The sequence below is a fragment of the Lathyrus oleraceus genome, chromosome 3, assembly GCF_024323335.1.
Source record: "Lathyrus oleraceus cultivar Zhongwan6 chromosome 3, CAAS_Psat_ZW6_1.0, whole genome shotgun sequence".
NCBI lineage: Eukaryota > Viridiplantae > Streptophyta > Magnoliopsida > Fabales > Fabaceae > Lathyrus > Lathyrus oleraceus.
In genome coordinates this window covers 269,553,301-269,568,591 of record NC_066581.1, presented here as the reverse complement: position 1 = coordinate 269,568,591, position 15,291 = coordinate 269,553,301, and the positions used below count along the sequence as shown (strand labels likewise).

At 32.8% G+C, this 15,291-nt stretch overlaps 2 protein-coding genes across 3 annotated transcripts; both read right to left on the bottom strand.

The window, feature by feature from the left end:
* Positions 1-1,223: 1,223 nt before the first annotated feature.
* On the bottom strand, positions 1,224-3,758 carry LOC127126895 (uncharacterized). Its single transcript, XM_051055907.1, has 5 exons — positions 3,157-3,758; positions 2,687-2,791; positions 2,320-2,364; positions 1,920-2,057; positions 1,224-1,826 (listed from the first exon to the last, which is right to left on the bottom strand). The coding sequence occupies exons 1-5, from the start codon at positions 3,556-3,558 to the stop codon at positions 1,503-1,505; spliced, it is 1,014 nt and encodes a 337-aa protein (XP_050911864.1). The 5' UTR covers positions 3,559-3,758; the 3' UTR covers positions 1,224-1,502.
* A 2,275-nt stretch (positions 3,759-6,033) lies between these two features.
* Positions 6,034-11,853, bottom strand: LOC127126894 (uncharacterized). Of its 2 annotated transcripts, none has more exons than XM_051055904.1 (13): positions 11,694-11,853; positions 11,355-11,588; positions 10,117-10,727; positions 9,944-10,033; positions 9,581-9,820; positions 8,517-8,738; positions 8,054-8,438; positions 7,646-7,971; positions 7,444-7,553; positions 6,927-7,033; positions 6,761-6,834; positions 6,570-6,669; positions 6,034-6,397 (listed from the first exon to the last, which is right to left on the bottom strand). In XM_051055904.1, the coding sequence occupies exons 2-12, from the start codon at positions 11,566-11,568 to the stop codon at positions 6,571-6,573; spliced, it is 2,478 nt and encodes an 825-aa protein (XP_050911861.1). In that variant the 5' UTR covers positions 11,569-11,588; positions 11,694-11,853; the 3' UTR covers positions 6,034-6,397; position 6,570. The 2 variants fall into 2 exon arrangements, with proteins under 2 accessions (XP_050911861.1, XP_050911862.1); XM_051055905.1 differs by having other exon boundaries at positions 10,117-10,724.
* Positions 11,854-15,291: the final 3,438 nt, after the last annotated feature.

The following is a 15,291-nucleotide window of genomic DNA, read 5'->3' as shown; positions in this document are numbered from 1 at the left end:
CTGAACCAAAAGTCTTTTTGTTTGTCTTGTATATACAAATCTTTCCTTTGTTTAGCTTACACTGAAGTCCTTATATTGGATAAAACCCTTTATTTTCGGCCATACCATATATTGGTTCGTGCTTCGGCCATACCATGTATTGGTTCATGCCACCTTTTCTCATTTGTTCATATATACCTGCCATATGGGTTCAAACAACATTATCATTTTGTTCAAACCATACATTTATCACAATTTCTTTCATCTCCCACCATTAGTTCTATGAACCACGAAGCTATCGATTTCTTATTGCACTATAAGGATACGTAGGCATGAGGGTCTCAATCCTCACCGAGCATTTTAATTATTTCACTCGTTTTCCCTTATCTTTTGCAAGTACTATTTAGATAATAACATTCATTCGAGTATAGAATAATCAAAACGATTTTCGTTGAATACAACGAATATAAAGAGTGTTAATACATTCCTCTTGCATAACTGACTTCCTTACCCTTTTTCTTTTTCCCCGGATTTTATCGACATCTTCCCTTTCTTTCGAGAATAAATAAAATTCGATAACAACTCTGTTGTATCCTCAAACCTACGATACACTCGGATATTTTTCGCATAACTTCAACTACTAAAAAAAAAGTGTGCTATGAAGCTTCCTATCAACCTATAATTTATCCACAAAATGGTGAAGCTCGATGGACAAAAGTCAATTTTTTAAACCACTTGGGGAATCTACATTAGATTGATTAGCATTTGATGATTTTGATCACCAATAAATTTAAACACTTTGACCCATTTAAATTTATTAGCATTTAATCACGAAGTAGCTTTAGATTTGCAACCCATGATCTTTTAATCCTAAGGGCAGTGATACATAAGCCATAAAATATTATAATAAAAAAAAAATTAAAAAAACTGCTACTTAGTATTTTTTTTATAAGAAATTCAAAAAATATTATAGTAAAAAAAAAAACAGCTACTTATTATTTTTTTATAAGAATTTTGTACCTGAATTCTAATATGAGACATTTAAGAAGAACATTCTTTCAAGACCCAAATCTTCACTATCTTCACTATTAAACCAAACGCACACAACTGCTACTTATTATAAACATATATACATAAATTTTACTAACTAAAATTAAACCATTTTAAAAATGAATCTCACATAAATAGAATAGTGAGACCTACATGAATTTCACTAGATAAAACAGTGAGTGCAAGAAAGAAAGTGTAAGAGTAAAGTCAATTTTTTATACTTCATCTCCAACTTAATCTACATTTAACAAATAAATCAAGAAACAGCCACTAATTTTGTAGCTCATATGCTTCTGGTATCTTTGAAGTTTGAACCTATTTCCATTTCCAATATGCATTTTTTTTCTTTTATATCTATATCAGTTTCTTCAAAGGAAAAGAAAGAAAAACAAATCAAGAAAAATCCTCAAACTCACATACCTATCAAACTAGTTGAAACAATGAATCATCTAACAGATTTTGCACCTCATGGCTCATGTTATTTTTCGAAACCGTATAAAAACCGGGTTTTCCAAGATAGAGACAGGAATGTCACTCCAAACATCTGATTTAGTTGGAAGTCGAGAAATTTTCTCTACAATTTGCAAGTCTTCGGATAGAACGTAGCCAAAGACGGTATACGGATTTCTCCATTCGTTGTGATTAGCAAGGCTGATGAAGAACTCTGGACCAGAACCAACCCATGCCACGGACCCTCTTTTTATGGCAGGACAGTGTTCTTTTGGAATATCCGTGAACATATACTCGTGGGATTCCAATGTTCCTTGAATTAGTGCAAAAGGAGGGCCAAATGTAGCCTGCATCATCATTCGAATTCAAAAATATTATAAACTAGAGCCTTAGTGATACTTAACTGCATAAACTCTAATTTCAAAACTGATGAAACTTACCTTTTTTATGTGGTTTCCTTTTGCATCCCAAAAACGTCCCCGGCTTTCGGCGCGATAAAACTGGCAACCAATACAATGTGACAATGCCAACAGTTCAAGAATGTAGGAAACAGATTGTGGAGCACAGTCTGGCAAAAGCTGTTGCAATGAAAGTTCATAAAATGTTTAGGAAATGAAATTCATGTTTAACTCTAGTAATAAAATGGATAAAAACTAACTAGGGTGGGAACACAACTTTTCAGTTTCAACACCTATCTATTAAACAACTAGAGTAACATTATATGTAGTAAGACAAAATACAAGACATATTCAGCATTTTGAATATAAAGTAACAAGGTAAAGTGAGCCACGATGAGCATCATAGACAAAGAATATATCAGATATGTAGAGAAATACTTACCTTTATACGAAGAATTCCATAGTCGGTTTCCAAGCCAACAATGCCCTAAAAGTACAAACATATATTGAAAAGATAAATACACAGTTCAAAGAATTAGAGAAACAAAAATACACATGTAACAATCAAATAGCTAAAAGAAGTACGCAGAGACAGAACAAAAGTATATGAGAATATACTTTGACTCTTTGAGTGCATTATCATGAACATAAAGCATTAAAAATTCATGAATATATATCATGTTCTCAGAATGAAGTGATTCAAGCATAAAGTTGGATTCTTAAAACATTGTTGAGACAGATACATATCTCAGATAGGTATTTTCAGTACATGTCTGAGAGAAATAGTTACAATAACAATATATTCTTACCTCTCCCTTATCAAACACAAATCCAGAAGTCCACATAACGTTATCTCTTGAGCCCGAGTTTACTCGATCAGGCTTTAAAGCATCTTTTTGTTGTTTTAGCCAACACTGAAATGAAAGTAGGTAGTGATATAAAACCAGGTAAAGTACTAAAGTGCATATACATTACAGGCGTAAGAGACAGCAATTTTCAATCCTTACCTATAAAGCACGGACACGACACTTACCCTGACACGTCGACACCAAAAAAATTGAAAAAATTGAACGAAATCACAAGTGTCAATGTCGTGTCAATGTCTATGTCGTGTCGCTTATCTCAGAGCTACATATATTCTTCGGCAATTGTTGTAAATTTAAAAGCAATAAGAAACAGAAATTGTCATTATCATTATCATAAACCACAATCCAGAATCAGAAATTATCAAGAAAAGTTGTAAACCTAAAACAAACAAATGATAGAATTGCAACAATACCTCACCAAATCTAGGTCCACAAGCATCTCTATCCCCACAAAAAACCCAAGAATTACACAAACAACGTTGACCATCACCCTGACACAGATTCTTACAAGCCTTACAACAATCCTCAGAAGAATTAACCCTAAAATCATTCCCCCATCTCACCGCTTCACCCCATAGCTCCAAATGCTCAACCCCTCTACAACATTTTCCTTCTTCCTCACTCAACAAATTCTCAAAATCACGCTTTTCAACCAACGCGTCATCCTGCATTGTTACCACCGATGCAGCGTTCACCCTAAATACCACCATAAGGAAAAGGTATACCGCGAAACAGGAGATTGCGCCTATGAGAAAGAAAAGGAGAAGCGTGAATTTGCCGAAATCTGAGTCGCTATAGCGACGACCCATTTTCATTTTCAGATTATGAGTAATGGTGTCCCTGAAGGACCATGTGATGAGAAGAACAAGAACAAGAACAAGGTTGGTGGCTTTTTCATGTTTTGTTTTCTTGTTTAAGATGAAGTTGGCATCAAAACGCTAAAAGTAATGCTTCATCGTCACCATGAATGTCAATTTTCGACACGTTTCATACTTTCTTTTTTGTTTTTTCCTATGGCTTACTTCGCTTTATTTGTGATTTTTTTGCATTAATTTCTATTTTTTTATTCAAAGAAATTTTCATAAATCTACATCTTTTCTTTTTGCCAAATTTCTAGTTTAAAATCACCTCTAAATATTCAAACACAGAAAGAAAAAAAATGTTACAGTATCTTTTTCAGTCTCTCACATGAGAGATATATGATGTTTGCGCACAAAAAAAGAAATAACCGTACAGTTTTTTTTTATAAAAAGTTTTGTTGTTATTTTTTTGGCATGGACAATTATGTTATTGACTTTGAAAATTACCAAATTAATGCATTTACACGTACATGCCCACCAAATTAGTGTAAGGCATCCAAGAATGGCTGATTGAAAAATAGAGATGGTATCAAAGAATGGAAGTGAAATAAAAAGGATAATAAGATTTTAAAATATATGAATAATTTGTTAGTTTGTTAGACACTTTTAGTGAGAAGAGAATGAGAGAAAATAAGAAAAATCGAAGAAGTATTGTTGGATATTTATTTTAAGTATTTGGTGCCCCAATCTCATAGTATTCGAGAAAGCAACATGTGGTATTGTTATCGTGTGAAGTTGAATATATAGCAGGATCATATATTGTGTGTCAAGCAATTTAGATAAGATATGTGTTAGAAGATCGATGTCAAAGTGAAGAAATCTCTGGTATTATAAATTGACAACAAGTCTGTCATAAATCTTAAAAAGAATCCAATTTCGCATGAAAGAAGTAAGTACATAGAAATTAGATTTCACTTATTAAGGGAGAAGGTGAGTCGAGAAAAACTTAAAGTAAGGACTGAAGAGCGACAAGTTCCTAACATTGAGAAAGAAATTAAGAATAGTTTAGATCGACAATGATTAGTGTGTTTGGATATCTTGAATTATAGGAGACTATGTTGAAATATTATATATAATCCAAGTTGATGATTTGTGTGGCTTAAAAGTCCAAAACTAATTCATATTTATAATTTGTTATTTAATTTATTATTTTACTTAGTAATCAAATCAACACTTTATAATTCAGATTATTATTCATTCAATTCAATAATACAATTTTTATTTCTTTATTCTAGGACACCATTTTTTAATTAAATTTATAACTAACTCATTTGAATAAAATTATGAAATATAATATTTTCATATGCACTATCAAAGCAAAAACTGAACCACCACAATACAAAATATATGAACTCAAAAGTCTCAACAACAACAATGCAAATTGAAGGCAAATTGATTAATAATCAAACAAAAACAAAACTTGCACACAACAAAAATAAATATAGTATAGAGAGAGAGAAAAAGAGAAAGATATACATAGAAACAGACAAATATATTATACGTGATTATTGCATTCCAGAAATCAATATGATAATTTAGTCCTTCCTTCTAATAAAAAATACTTTGAATTAAAAAATATAATCCACTTCTCCCGTGTAGTCTCCCCACTTCTCCTATGGACATCATCTTCTGTCTCATTATCATAAAATAATGTTTAAGAGAGAAGTTGATTATTAATTTCATGAAAGTAGGAAGGAAACTCTTACATAATGAAAACGGCATAGTTATTGTTCAGTTTATATAGATATGGCTTTTTCCTCTCCTTTTTCTACCGTATGGACTTTTATTGCTAATGTGATTATTTAAGAAATATACATTTAGTTAAAAGGATAATTTTGAAAGAAAAATAGGCAAACCCAAATATCTATAAATGAATTTAATTTTTATATATTGTCGATTACTAAGAATTATCGAATAACTTAAAACACTTTGAATTGTATCCTAATTAATTTTAAAATCATACATATAAATAATTGCAACAGGCTTACAATATTTCTTTTGTGGCAATTTATAAAAATTAAACTAAAAAAATAGTATTTTGAATTTTTAATACAATGCTAATTATTTTTATTCTAATTCTACCCTTAAAATAATATTACTTGTATCATTTCTAAGGTATTATATTTTTGACATAATAAATTATTATATTCAAATATACAATTATGTTAATGGTAAGTAATCAATAATAAAAAAATAATTTTATAAAATCTCAACATTCTTTCATTTAATTATAAATTTTTTGTGTAAAAAGAACCACGCATATGTTTCCTTTAACTCAACCTGAAGGCCGTTGTTCTTAATATAAAATATTGATGATTATATGTATATTTTAATTTCAATTTTTAAACCAAAAAAATATCTTTCATGTATTTTATCAGCTTTACTATTGAATACAAGACAAATCATACGGATATTTATCTAAAGAAAGAGTGAAAATAAAGAGTGCTGGCTAGGTAGCACTTTCCATTGATACCATTGTAGGTAGCTCAAAAAAGAAACTAATCCAAAATAACAAAAAAACTACTAATTTTCATTTAATAAACCAACTTTTTTTGACAGCAGAAAATAATCTAAAATCCCTGGAACTATCATTCACAGTACTCCCCCATATGAGAGTCTAACAAAACTAGGTTTAATTACACATCACATGCTTGGCACTACTCTCCCTCTTGCAGTTCAAATTTAAGAACTTCAGCTGTCCGTCCAGAGAAGAAAAATTCATGAAAAAATCCCAATCAGCCTATGTAACTTTAGCAAAATTCCTTTCCTCTAAAATGTTTGGGCACAGCAGACTCTGTTACATTTAAGATACGTTCAGACAAATTCACTGGTGACCGCGTGAGTAATCTTTGCCTCCACCCCATAAGGGAGAAACAGAGACAGGAAAGAAAGAGATTTGCTTATTTTGCATGCTACCGCGTGTATGGAATAAATTTCGACAAGGAGTTACTAGGTAGAAGACTTACATCAATAATAAGACCTAGATCCGCCGCCACTACCCATATAACTGCTACTACCGTTCATACCCCTGCTAGAATACATGGACGAATACGAGCTGCCACCAGCCTAAAGCACCAGCAGAAAAAAATATAAGAATGTCACAAATATATAGCCATATATAACAATACTTCCAACTGAGAAAGGACAGTAACATTACATCACTTCCACGAGATATGTAATCCCCACCATAACTTGATGAGTAGATACCCCCATCACTAGCGCCAATAGAACCTGAGATGCAAAATACAAGAAAGATGTAAAGACTAAAACAATAAAATTTGATCTTCAAAACAACATCTCAGATTATTTGCAATAATATTCACCTCTACCATAACTCATGTCCTGTCGACTGCTATACGCCCCATGTGAGTTTTGAATAGAACTAGAACTTCTACTGCCACTATTATATCCCAAACTAGATCTTCCATGCCTACCAATCAAAATGCGAGGAATAAGTTAGCAAAAGGATAATAAGAGTGGGTTCAGGGGAATGATGCATGAACGTTGTTTGGAGGAAACTGTTGGACCTCTCACTAAGGTATTAAGGAAAACTGACTGTTCAGTTTTGCAACAGTTATTATATTATTAGGAACATTTTAGGGCAGTTATTATATTATTAGGAGTAGTTATGTTTTATTAATTATGTGGGTTGTGTTTAGAATAAATAGAGAAAGAGTTCACTATCAGGGAATTATTGAGTGGTTAGTGTGGGAGGCCCAACTCTCGAACATTTGGAAAGAGGAGAGGCCAAGGCTCTCGAAACTTTGGAGCATAATTATCAAATACCAGAAATTGTCCCAATTATATTTTGTAAAGAATTAGTTTCTATAGGAAACAAACCTATCACCATAAGACTCTCTATATTGTGAAACACTGCCTCCGTAGTCATAGTCTAATCGAGATCTTGATTGGCGAGCATCAGGATCAGCATACTGTGGAGAAATATCATCCTGTTGAGAAATATAAAGAATTTTATTTGCTAAAATCAGAACTAAAATAAATAAATGATACTGTTAAAATGAATGTTAAAAATAGTACTTACCATGGCAGCATAAGGACGTTTTGAGCCAGATAGTGTGTCATAATCATGTGGGCGCCCTTCACGATAACTTAGATGGGGAGGAGGAGGAGACCTTTCAAGTCTTTGATCAAAGATTTCATCTAGATGATCCCTCCTTGGTGCAGTACGAGACGCATTCCTATGCAGATCAGAGTAGCCAGAGTCACGGGCTGGATAATCTCTATAAGATGAATGTCTTTGAGAGGCCGCCTGAGAGCCATAATCTGCAGAAACTCTACTTCTTGGAGGTGGCAGATCCACAGGTCGACCATAATCTCTCTTCATGCTGCTACTTTTTGGATATGCAGCTGATAACAAGACAGTGTCATAATATATTATCATAAACAAAGACTAATAACAGAAACTGTTAAGGTGAAATATAACTCATACCTGTCAATCTCTCATGGGATCTAGCTGGAGGAGTGGCTGGCCTAGCTCTTACTGGCACTGATGAGACAGGACGTCTATTTCTCGCACTAGAAGGCCTAACTGGTGGGATACTGTTTCCAAGTCTCCTCATCACACGAGCAGATCGACTTGGTGGTCCAAGTCGACTCTGAAGTGCAGGTCGACTTGGTGGTCCAAGTCGACTCTGTATTGTAGGACGACTTGGTGGCCCAAGGCGACTCCGTAGTGCAGGTCGACTCCGCAGTGAAGGTCGACTCCGTGAAGGCCTTGCCGACCTTCGAAACTTGCGGCCAGAAAGGTCACTATGAGTAACATGTTTTACACGAACTTTCTGAAAAGGTCTCGACAACCTAGCCCTAACTTTTGCCTGAAAGAAGCTAGAAGTGTTATAGAAAGCTACATTTAGCTGTTGCACATGTAAATCAAATTTAAAAGCCAAACAGACCTTTTTGTTGCCGTCGCCTAACCCTGAACCTGTAATACTCTCAGCACATTCAACAGCAGCAGCATGTGTAGCAAACGTAACAAATCCATAATTCTTCCTGCGAGCAGCTGGCCTGTTCTTAGCAAGCTCAACTTTTTCAACCTCCCCATATTTCTTAAGAAGACCTCGAACATAATCTTCACCCCATGAAGGAGGCAGTAAATCAATAAATACAGTTTTAACCTGCAATTTAGATGCATTTGATCAGCTACACCGAAAACAAATGGCTCAACTTGACCAACCTACGAAGCACCAACATTCTTAGGTTTAGGCATGTCCATGTGTAACAGACAGCCACACTCATACAACAACACGTATCATACACCTCACATAAGTGTCCCTCAATTTTTTTCCTCTTTGAGATACCTCTGACACAGCTACAGTGAGCATATTTTTTTGAAGAAAATTAGAAACAAAAAAAGGTTTTAAAAGTACGATTATAGTATTTTCATTAGAGATTAGAAAGTTTCCACATATGCACGTCATCCCATATACACATGTCTTCCTTCATCTTCCCTGTTTTTCATCCTATTTGGGACAGTATCCTATATTTTGCAGATTAGGAGAGTGTATATGTCTGTATTTGTGTTGTGCTCGTGAATCATAGCGATCAATAAACTTATGTTATACTTAACTACTTAATAATAAAATTAAAAAACAATGTTCATTGCAAGGATGGAATTCAATCTTGACCAAACATTAAAACTGCTTAGGTTTCATCTTGAGATGCTTGTCCAAACTCCAGAGTAAACTAGGTTAAATTTGTAGAAATTTATTAAATCAATCAATCTTAAAGTGAACTCAGTGTTGAATTTTATAAGTAATCAGTAGAAAAATAAACTCGTAATATCACACCAAAAATGAAGACTGCCATAAAAATGAACCACGACTGAAGTTTGAAGCCTACACAGATGTGTACCAATGGTCCAATTTCCAAATGCTTGAATGAGATCAAAGAACCATGTTTAGCAGGTTCTATACATCCATCCTTGACCAAAGCAAGGAAATGAGATCCAGAAATATACCTGTGCGGTAATATCATCTTCCAGGTCATCAAAGGAGTCAGCAAAGGAAACCTCAGCAGGCTTATCAACTCCAAAAACAACATCTGTCTTCTGCAATCGCTTATAGGCTTCCTTAGCATCTGAATGTGATGAAAATTCCAAAAGCGCAAACCCACAGTTTGTTCCCTCATTGCTACCATCTTCTACTAAAGTCAAATCCTTGAAACTTTCAACTTTATAATGTTTCAATTTCTCCTTTAACTGGCATCAGAAGTTTCATCAACAGTTAGAGACAATGGCCTTGAAGGTGGCAAGAAGTAATACTTGTAAGCATTACTTGGGCCTTGAAGATGGCAAGAAATAGACCCCAAAAAAAAGACTTACAGCTTCCTTTTTCCATGTCTTGCAAATGTTATCTAAATAGAGAGTATCATTGTCCTGACATGGAGTGATACCGCATTGTTTTCCATTAATCTGAAATTGTAGTCATGAAAACATATGATTTAATACACTACAAATTGTAAATCTGCTCTAACCATGAGAAGATCAAAGATTACCACTGGATTTTTTAGCTCTGCCAATGCTCTTTTCACTTGTTCAACAGTTTCGAAACGCAATAATGCAAATCCCTTGTTCCTTTTATTCTGAGGATTCATCATTAGCCTGGCCTCAGTAATCTTCCCAACTTTACCGAAAATCTTCCTCAGATGATGCTCCGTTGCATTCTTGTCTAGGCCCCCAACAAATACTTCAAACTCCTTCTGCTTATGCTGTTCCTTTCTAACTTCACCTTGCCCCTCTTCAGCCACATCAGCCAGATGCTCATGCTCGTTCTCCGTACCAGCATGATCATCATCATCACCAACAGCAGAATCATCATCATCACCAACAGCAGAATCATCATCATCATCACCCTCAACTTCTTCATAAACATATTCAACTTCTTCATCGCCAGTATCACCATCTTCTTCATCCACTATCTCTTCAAGTTCTTCCTCTACTTCATCTCCGACCTCCTGACCATCGTCTTGTTCATTCTCCCTCTCATCATAGTCATCACCGACATACTCTTCAGGATCAGACTCATGATAATTATCCTCCAAATCTAAGTGTTCATCTTTTTCACATTCATCTATGGAGTCCTTAACCTCCTCCTCCCCATTGTCTGCTACAAGATAAATATTCAAATCCATCCCAATCAAAACACTCTCAACTTTTCCAACGTTTTAGTATTTACTAAATTAGGGTAATCCATTTTCCATAATCAATCTAGTATCACATGATATAAAACACAAACACAAAATAGAGAAAGAAATAGAGCAAACTTAAAATAAATAAAAGTAAACTTCATAGTATAGCCATCCTATATATGATGGCTGTTATCTCAGGTTGCAAAAATGATAAAAGTACAAAAGAAACCATAAAACGCAGTACCAGTTAATCGCAGTACCACTTAATCGCAGTACCACTTAATCGCGATCGATAGAAGAAATGCTTTCTAGTTTCAAAAAATTCCATAACTTCCAAACTGGACCAGGGGGTGGTGGGATAAGTCATGTACAGATTTCCATCACAACACCATTCACTATCACCAGTAGTCTCCCAAAACAATCAATATTCATAAGGCAGCTAAAAAACGCATACCAATAGACAAGTTTTCATAACCTAAGTTCACTTGATAATCATCATTAAAATCTAACAAAAGCTACAAAAATCCGTCAAACATAATCAAAAACAACGCAGTGAAAAAAATACACACAAAAAAATCATTAAAAAAAGAGGAAAAGGGACTTACTACTTTCCATCGCAGCCAAACCATTAGGCACTATTTCTGGAGCCAGATTGTTTGTTTCAACGGGATTATCTTCCGCCACAACATCAGCAACAGGAACTTCATGATTCTTCACAGGTTCAGGTTCAGGTTCTTGCTTCTGATTCTGAATTGCAGTTTTTGAAGAAAGAGTCGCTTTCTTCGCAGCAGCGCCTCTTTTTACCACCTTCGGAGGCATTTTCAAAGAATTTTTTCGCCCTAATCGAAGAAACAAGAGTACAGAACAAAAAATAGTATTATTCAGATTAGAAAACCCTACAAAAAAATCTGAAATTGCAGATGATGAAAGAACGCGAATCTTACACTATGGCCTTAATTGGAAGCAAACCTAATTCTGAATATTAAAAAGAGAAGAAAAAAAATAGAAATCAACAGAGAAAAGGGAGAAATTATATATAAGACCCCTGTGTTTGTGAGAGAGGGGGAGAGAGAGGCTGAATCAAATATGAACCAAGGAAGGAAGGCCCAAAACTTTAGGGGAAAAAATCTTTTTTTCACAAAAAAAAATATATAATAAAATAAGATTAGTATTTTTACTAAATGATTTATTGAATGGAAATAGCATATAACGAATAAACTAATCAATAGAGAATTAATTTATAAAAGATTGAGTTTATAATATTTGATAGATAAAAAATGAATTTATTACAGATTGAATATTATTTGAAAAAAAATTAATAGTTGAATTAATTGATGAATATAAAATAATACATATAAAAATTTAAAAAAATAAAGAATATGCAATGCAAAATATTTTTACACTGTCTCCCAATGGGATACGTTTAATTAAAATACTGATATGATAAGATAGAATCTTATATTGGATGATGGTGCGCATTATCTTTAATCTTAAAAATTAATTAGCATTTAATTTTTTAATTAAGCAAGAATAAAATTAACATTAAAAATTATGATTATAAATTCAAACATTATTTATTGTAGTTTACTAAAATAATTCTGTTATTATTTTTTAGACAAAATATCATAATAAATTGTTAAAATAATTATAAATTCGTGAAAAAATTGTTATCAAACATATCTATTATATCTTATAAGTGGAAATAATTCAGATTAGTATTTTTTTAAATAGATTAAAAAAACACTTTTTAAAAAATATATTTGACTAAAGAAGTCAATCCATTCATTTGAAAAGTCTTAAGAAATACATTAATTTTTATATTGTCTTAAATTATTAATTTGTTGATATTTTTAATGTAGTTTACTTTAAATATATTAATTTTGGTTACAATATTAAAGAAAATAAAACAAAAAAATTAAAATTTTAAAAAAGAGGTTCTTATAGCATCTGCCGTAGGATTGTGGCTCAACCTAAGGGAAGGAACGGGTAACGTGTAACATAATATTTAGGTTGGAAGAGGTTTTGTTTGGTCATGAAATATGCTCCTTGATTGATTTTCCAAAGAATATGAGTAGTTCTGAAATGTTTGTTATCAAGTAAAGTTTCTTTGATGTCTTGGATGTTTGTTATCAAGTAAAGTATCTTTGATGTCTTGGATCACCATTGCATATTTATGGTACTTATGATTGGTTGACTCAATGAGGTTAATAATGTGTCACGAATCAACGTGTCAAACTAAGTCATTAAATCTTGTGTTTTTGGCACTTAAGAAGCTGTAGTGGATGGTGTAGAGCTCCTTTTGAAGGATATTTAAAGAAACTTGAATGCAAACAAAGAAATTGTGTTGTTAGGTCTCGAAAGTTATGAATGATACTTCTAAAGTCAATGCATATAAGTGTTTCGTAACAACTTCCATTGACATTGATAATAGTGTAAATGTAAGTGTAAGAGTAATTAAGGGGGTTCCATTTGATGAGGAAATCTTCAATATCACTAGAGTGCGAACTATTAAAGAGAGTGAGGAAGGAGTATGTCATGGATCGAGCATCTAGGGATGGTCAGTACATGGGAACGTGTTCATGATAAATGCAGGTTGGGATTTTGTTTTCTCTAGACCACTAGAGCCATGTATTAAAAAAGGATATGTGATTGACAAAACTTTCATTTTTAATTTAGGCATTACCATCTTAAAATGAGAAAAAATTATATTAACGAAACTAAGGTTAGGCCAAAGATTTCTGGAATCATTGAAGTCTAACACAATGGAGGAATGACTTATCTTATATACCACAATAAGAGCACGAAATCGAGATGACCATTTTATGGTGGAGGTGAAGAGATAAAGTGAGGGAATAATGTTGTGACAAGCGAGTCAAATCGATAACTTGGTGTTTTTTGGTAGGCAAAGTTCCCAAATCTAAGAAGCATGTGTTATCATTAACTTTTCCACCTTTGTTTTGGAGGAGCCAAAAGTGTCCATTCTTGGTCAAATATGTGTCGTTTGTATGGTCAGACCAATTAAGACATCTTATGTGGGATTGAAGCTAGGATTCTAGTTTGTGAACTCCATAATATTTTTTTATATGTTGATTATTATGGTTATATGAAAATTTTCAAACAATGTTATTTACTTACCCCTTAATAGTTTTTCTTCATGATTTGTAAGGATTTCCTCGCTTGTGTGTTTCTATTAAATATCTAATTTTTATGGTGAGCTTGAATTCATGGCTTGTTCGTATTTCTTGATTGCAAATATGGCCTTGTATTGATTTCATAGTGGTCCTAGGTTAGTTGGGAATCGATACTATTAAAAAATAGTATATACTATGACGCTCATTTTACCACTGTTCTATGAAGGACCGTGATGACATCTCTAAAATCAGACGCCATCATTTTTATTTATTTTTGAATTAAAAATAGTTTACCTATTACCACCGTTGGTTAGATAAATTATGGTGAAAGTTTCTAAAATTCATGGGTTTGAATCTCAACGCCAACAAATTTGTGATTTCTTTAATATTATCGTGGCACCTTCCTTTTTTATTTATTTTTAAATTAAATATAAATTGGATTTCACTACGGTTGATCAATCCTACCATGGTGATATGATTTACCTCTTTTTTTTATAGTGGCGTCTATCTTGTGCTTATGTAACCATAACAACAACTAAAAAATTCATTTGTATGTAATTACTACTAACAACTTACATTATCCTAATACCAAAAAAAAATCCGTAGACAAACTTAATTCAAATTATTGATGGTGTTTTTTATAAAAAGATATATTATCAGATTTTATTTTATAATAATATATTTAAAAAATTAGCAATATTAGTATTATTTATAACTAATTCTTTTGAATAATTGATCAGTTTTTTATTAGGGTTTCATTTTTATTATTTGTCATTGGTCTCTAAAAAGTTAGGATCGACCCTATTCATGATTATATAATTATGGTTAGAGTAATTCTTGTTGTTACACTTGTTGTGTGCCTCATCGATGCTATTGTAGTTTCTGCCACTGTATAAATTTTATTCTTCTTGACTTTGATCAGTTTTGGAAAGAAGGTGAAGAATCAAACTAAAAAATCTAGTGACAAATTTTTCATCGCAAAATCAGTCACAAATTGATCTAGGTTGCATGGCATCCACGTCAATGCCACATGGTCTTATAAATGACTTTGACTAATAGAGTTGACGGAAAGAACTAACGTGACACGTTTTGAAAAATTGAAGGATCAAAATTGTCTTTTTTAAAAGTTAAGAGATCAAAGTGGATCCAAATACAAGATAAAGGATGAAAATGGTGTTTAGCCTTAAAAAATTATTATAATTGTATAGCTTTAGTACATAATCTATTATATCACTGTATTTCATAAAAAAAAGTCATAATTTACTACCAAGAAAAAATGCGGAAGTGCATCTCTCTAACTCTATACAAAAAAGCATTTTTGGACCAATTTAAGACAAAATGAGTGTCACAGTTAGGAATACATGAGTGTGTATATGATTAACACGAAAGTATATTTTCGAAACAATTTAAA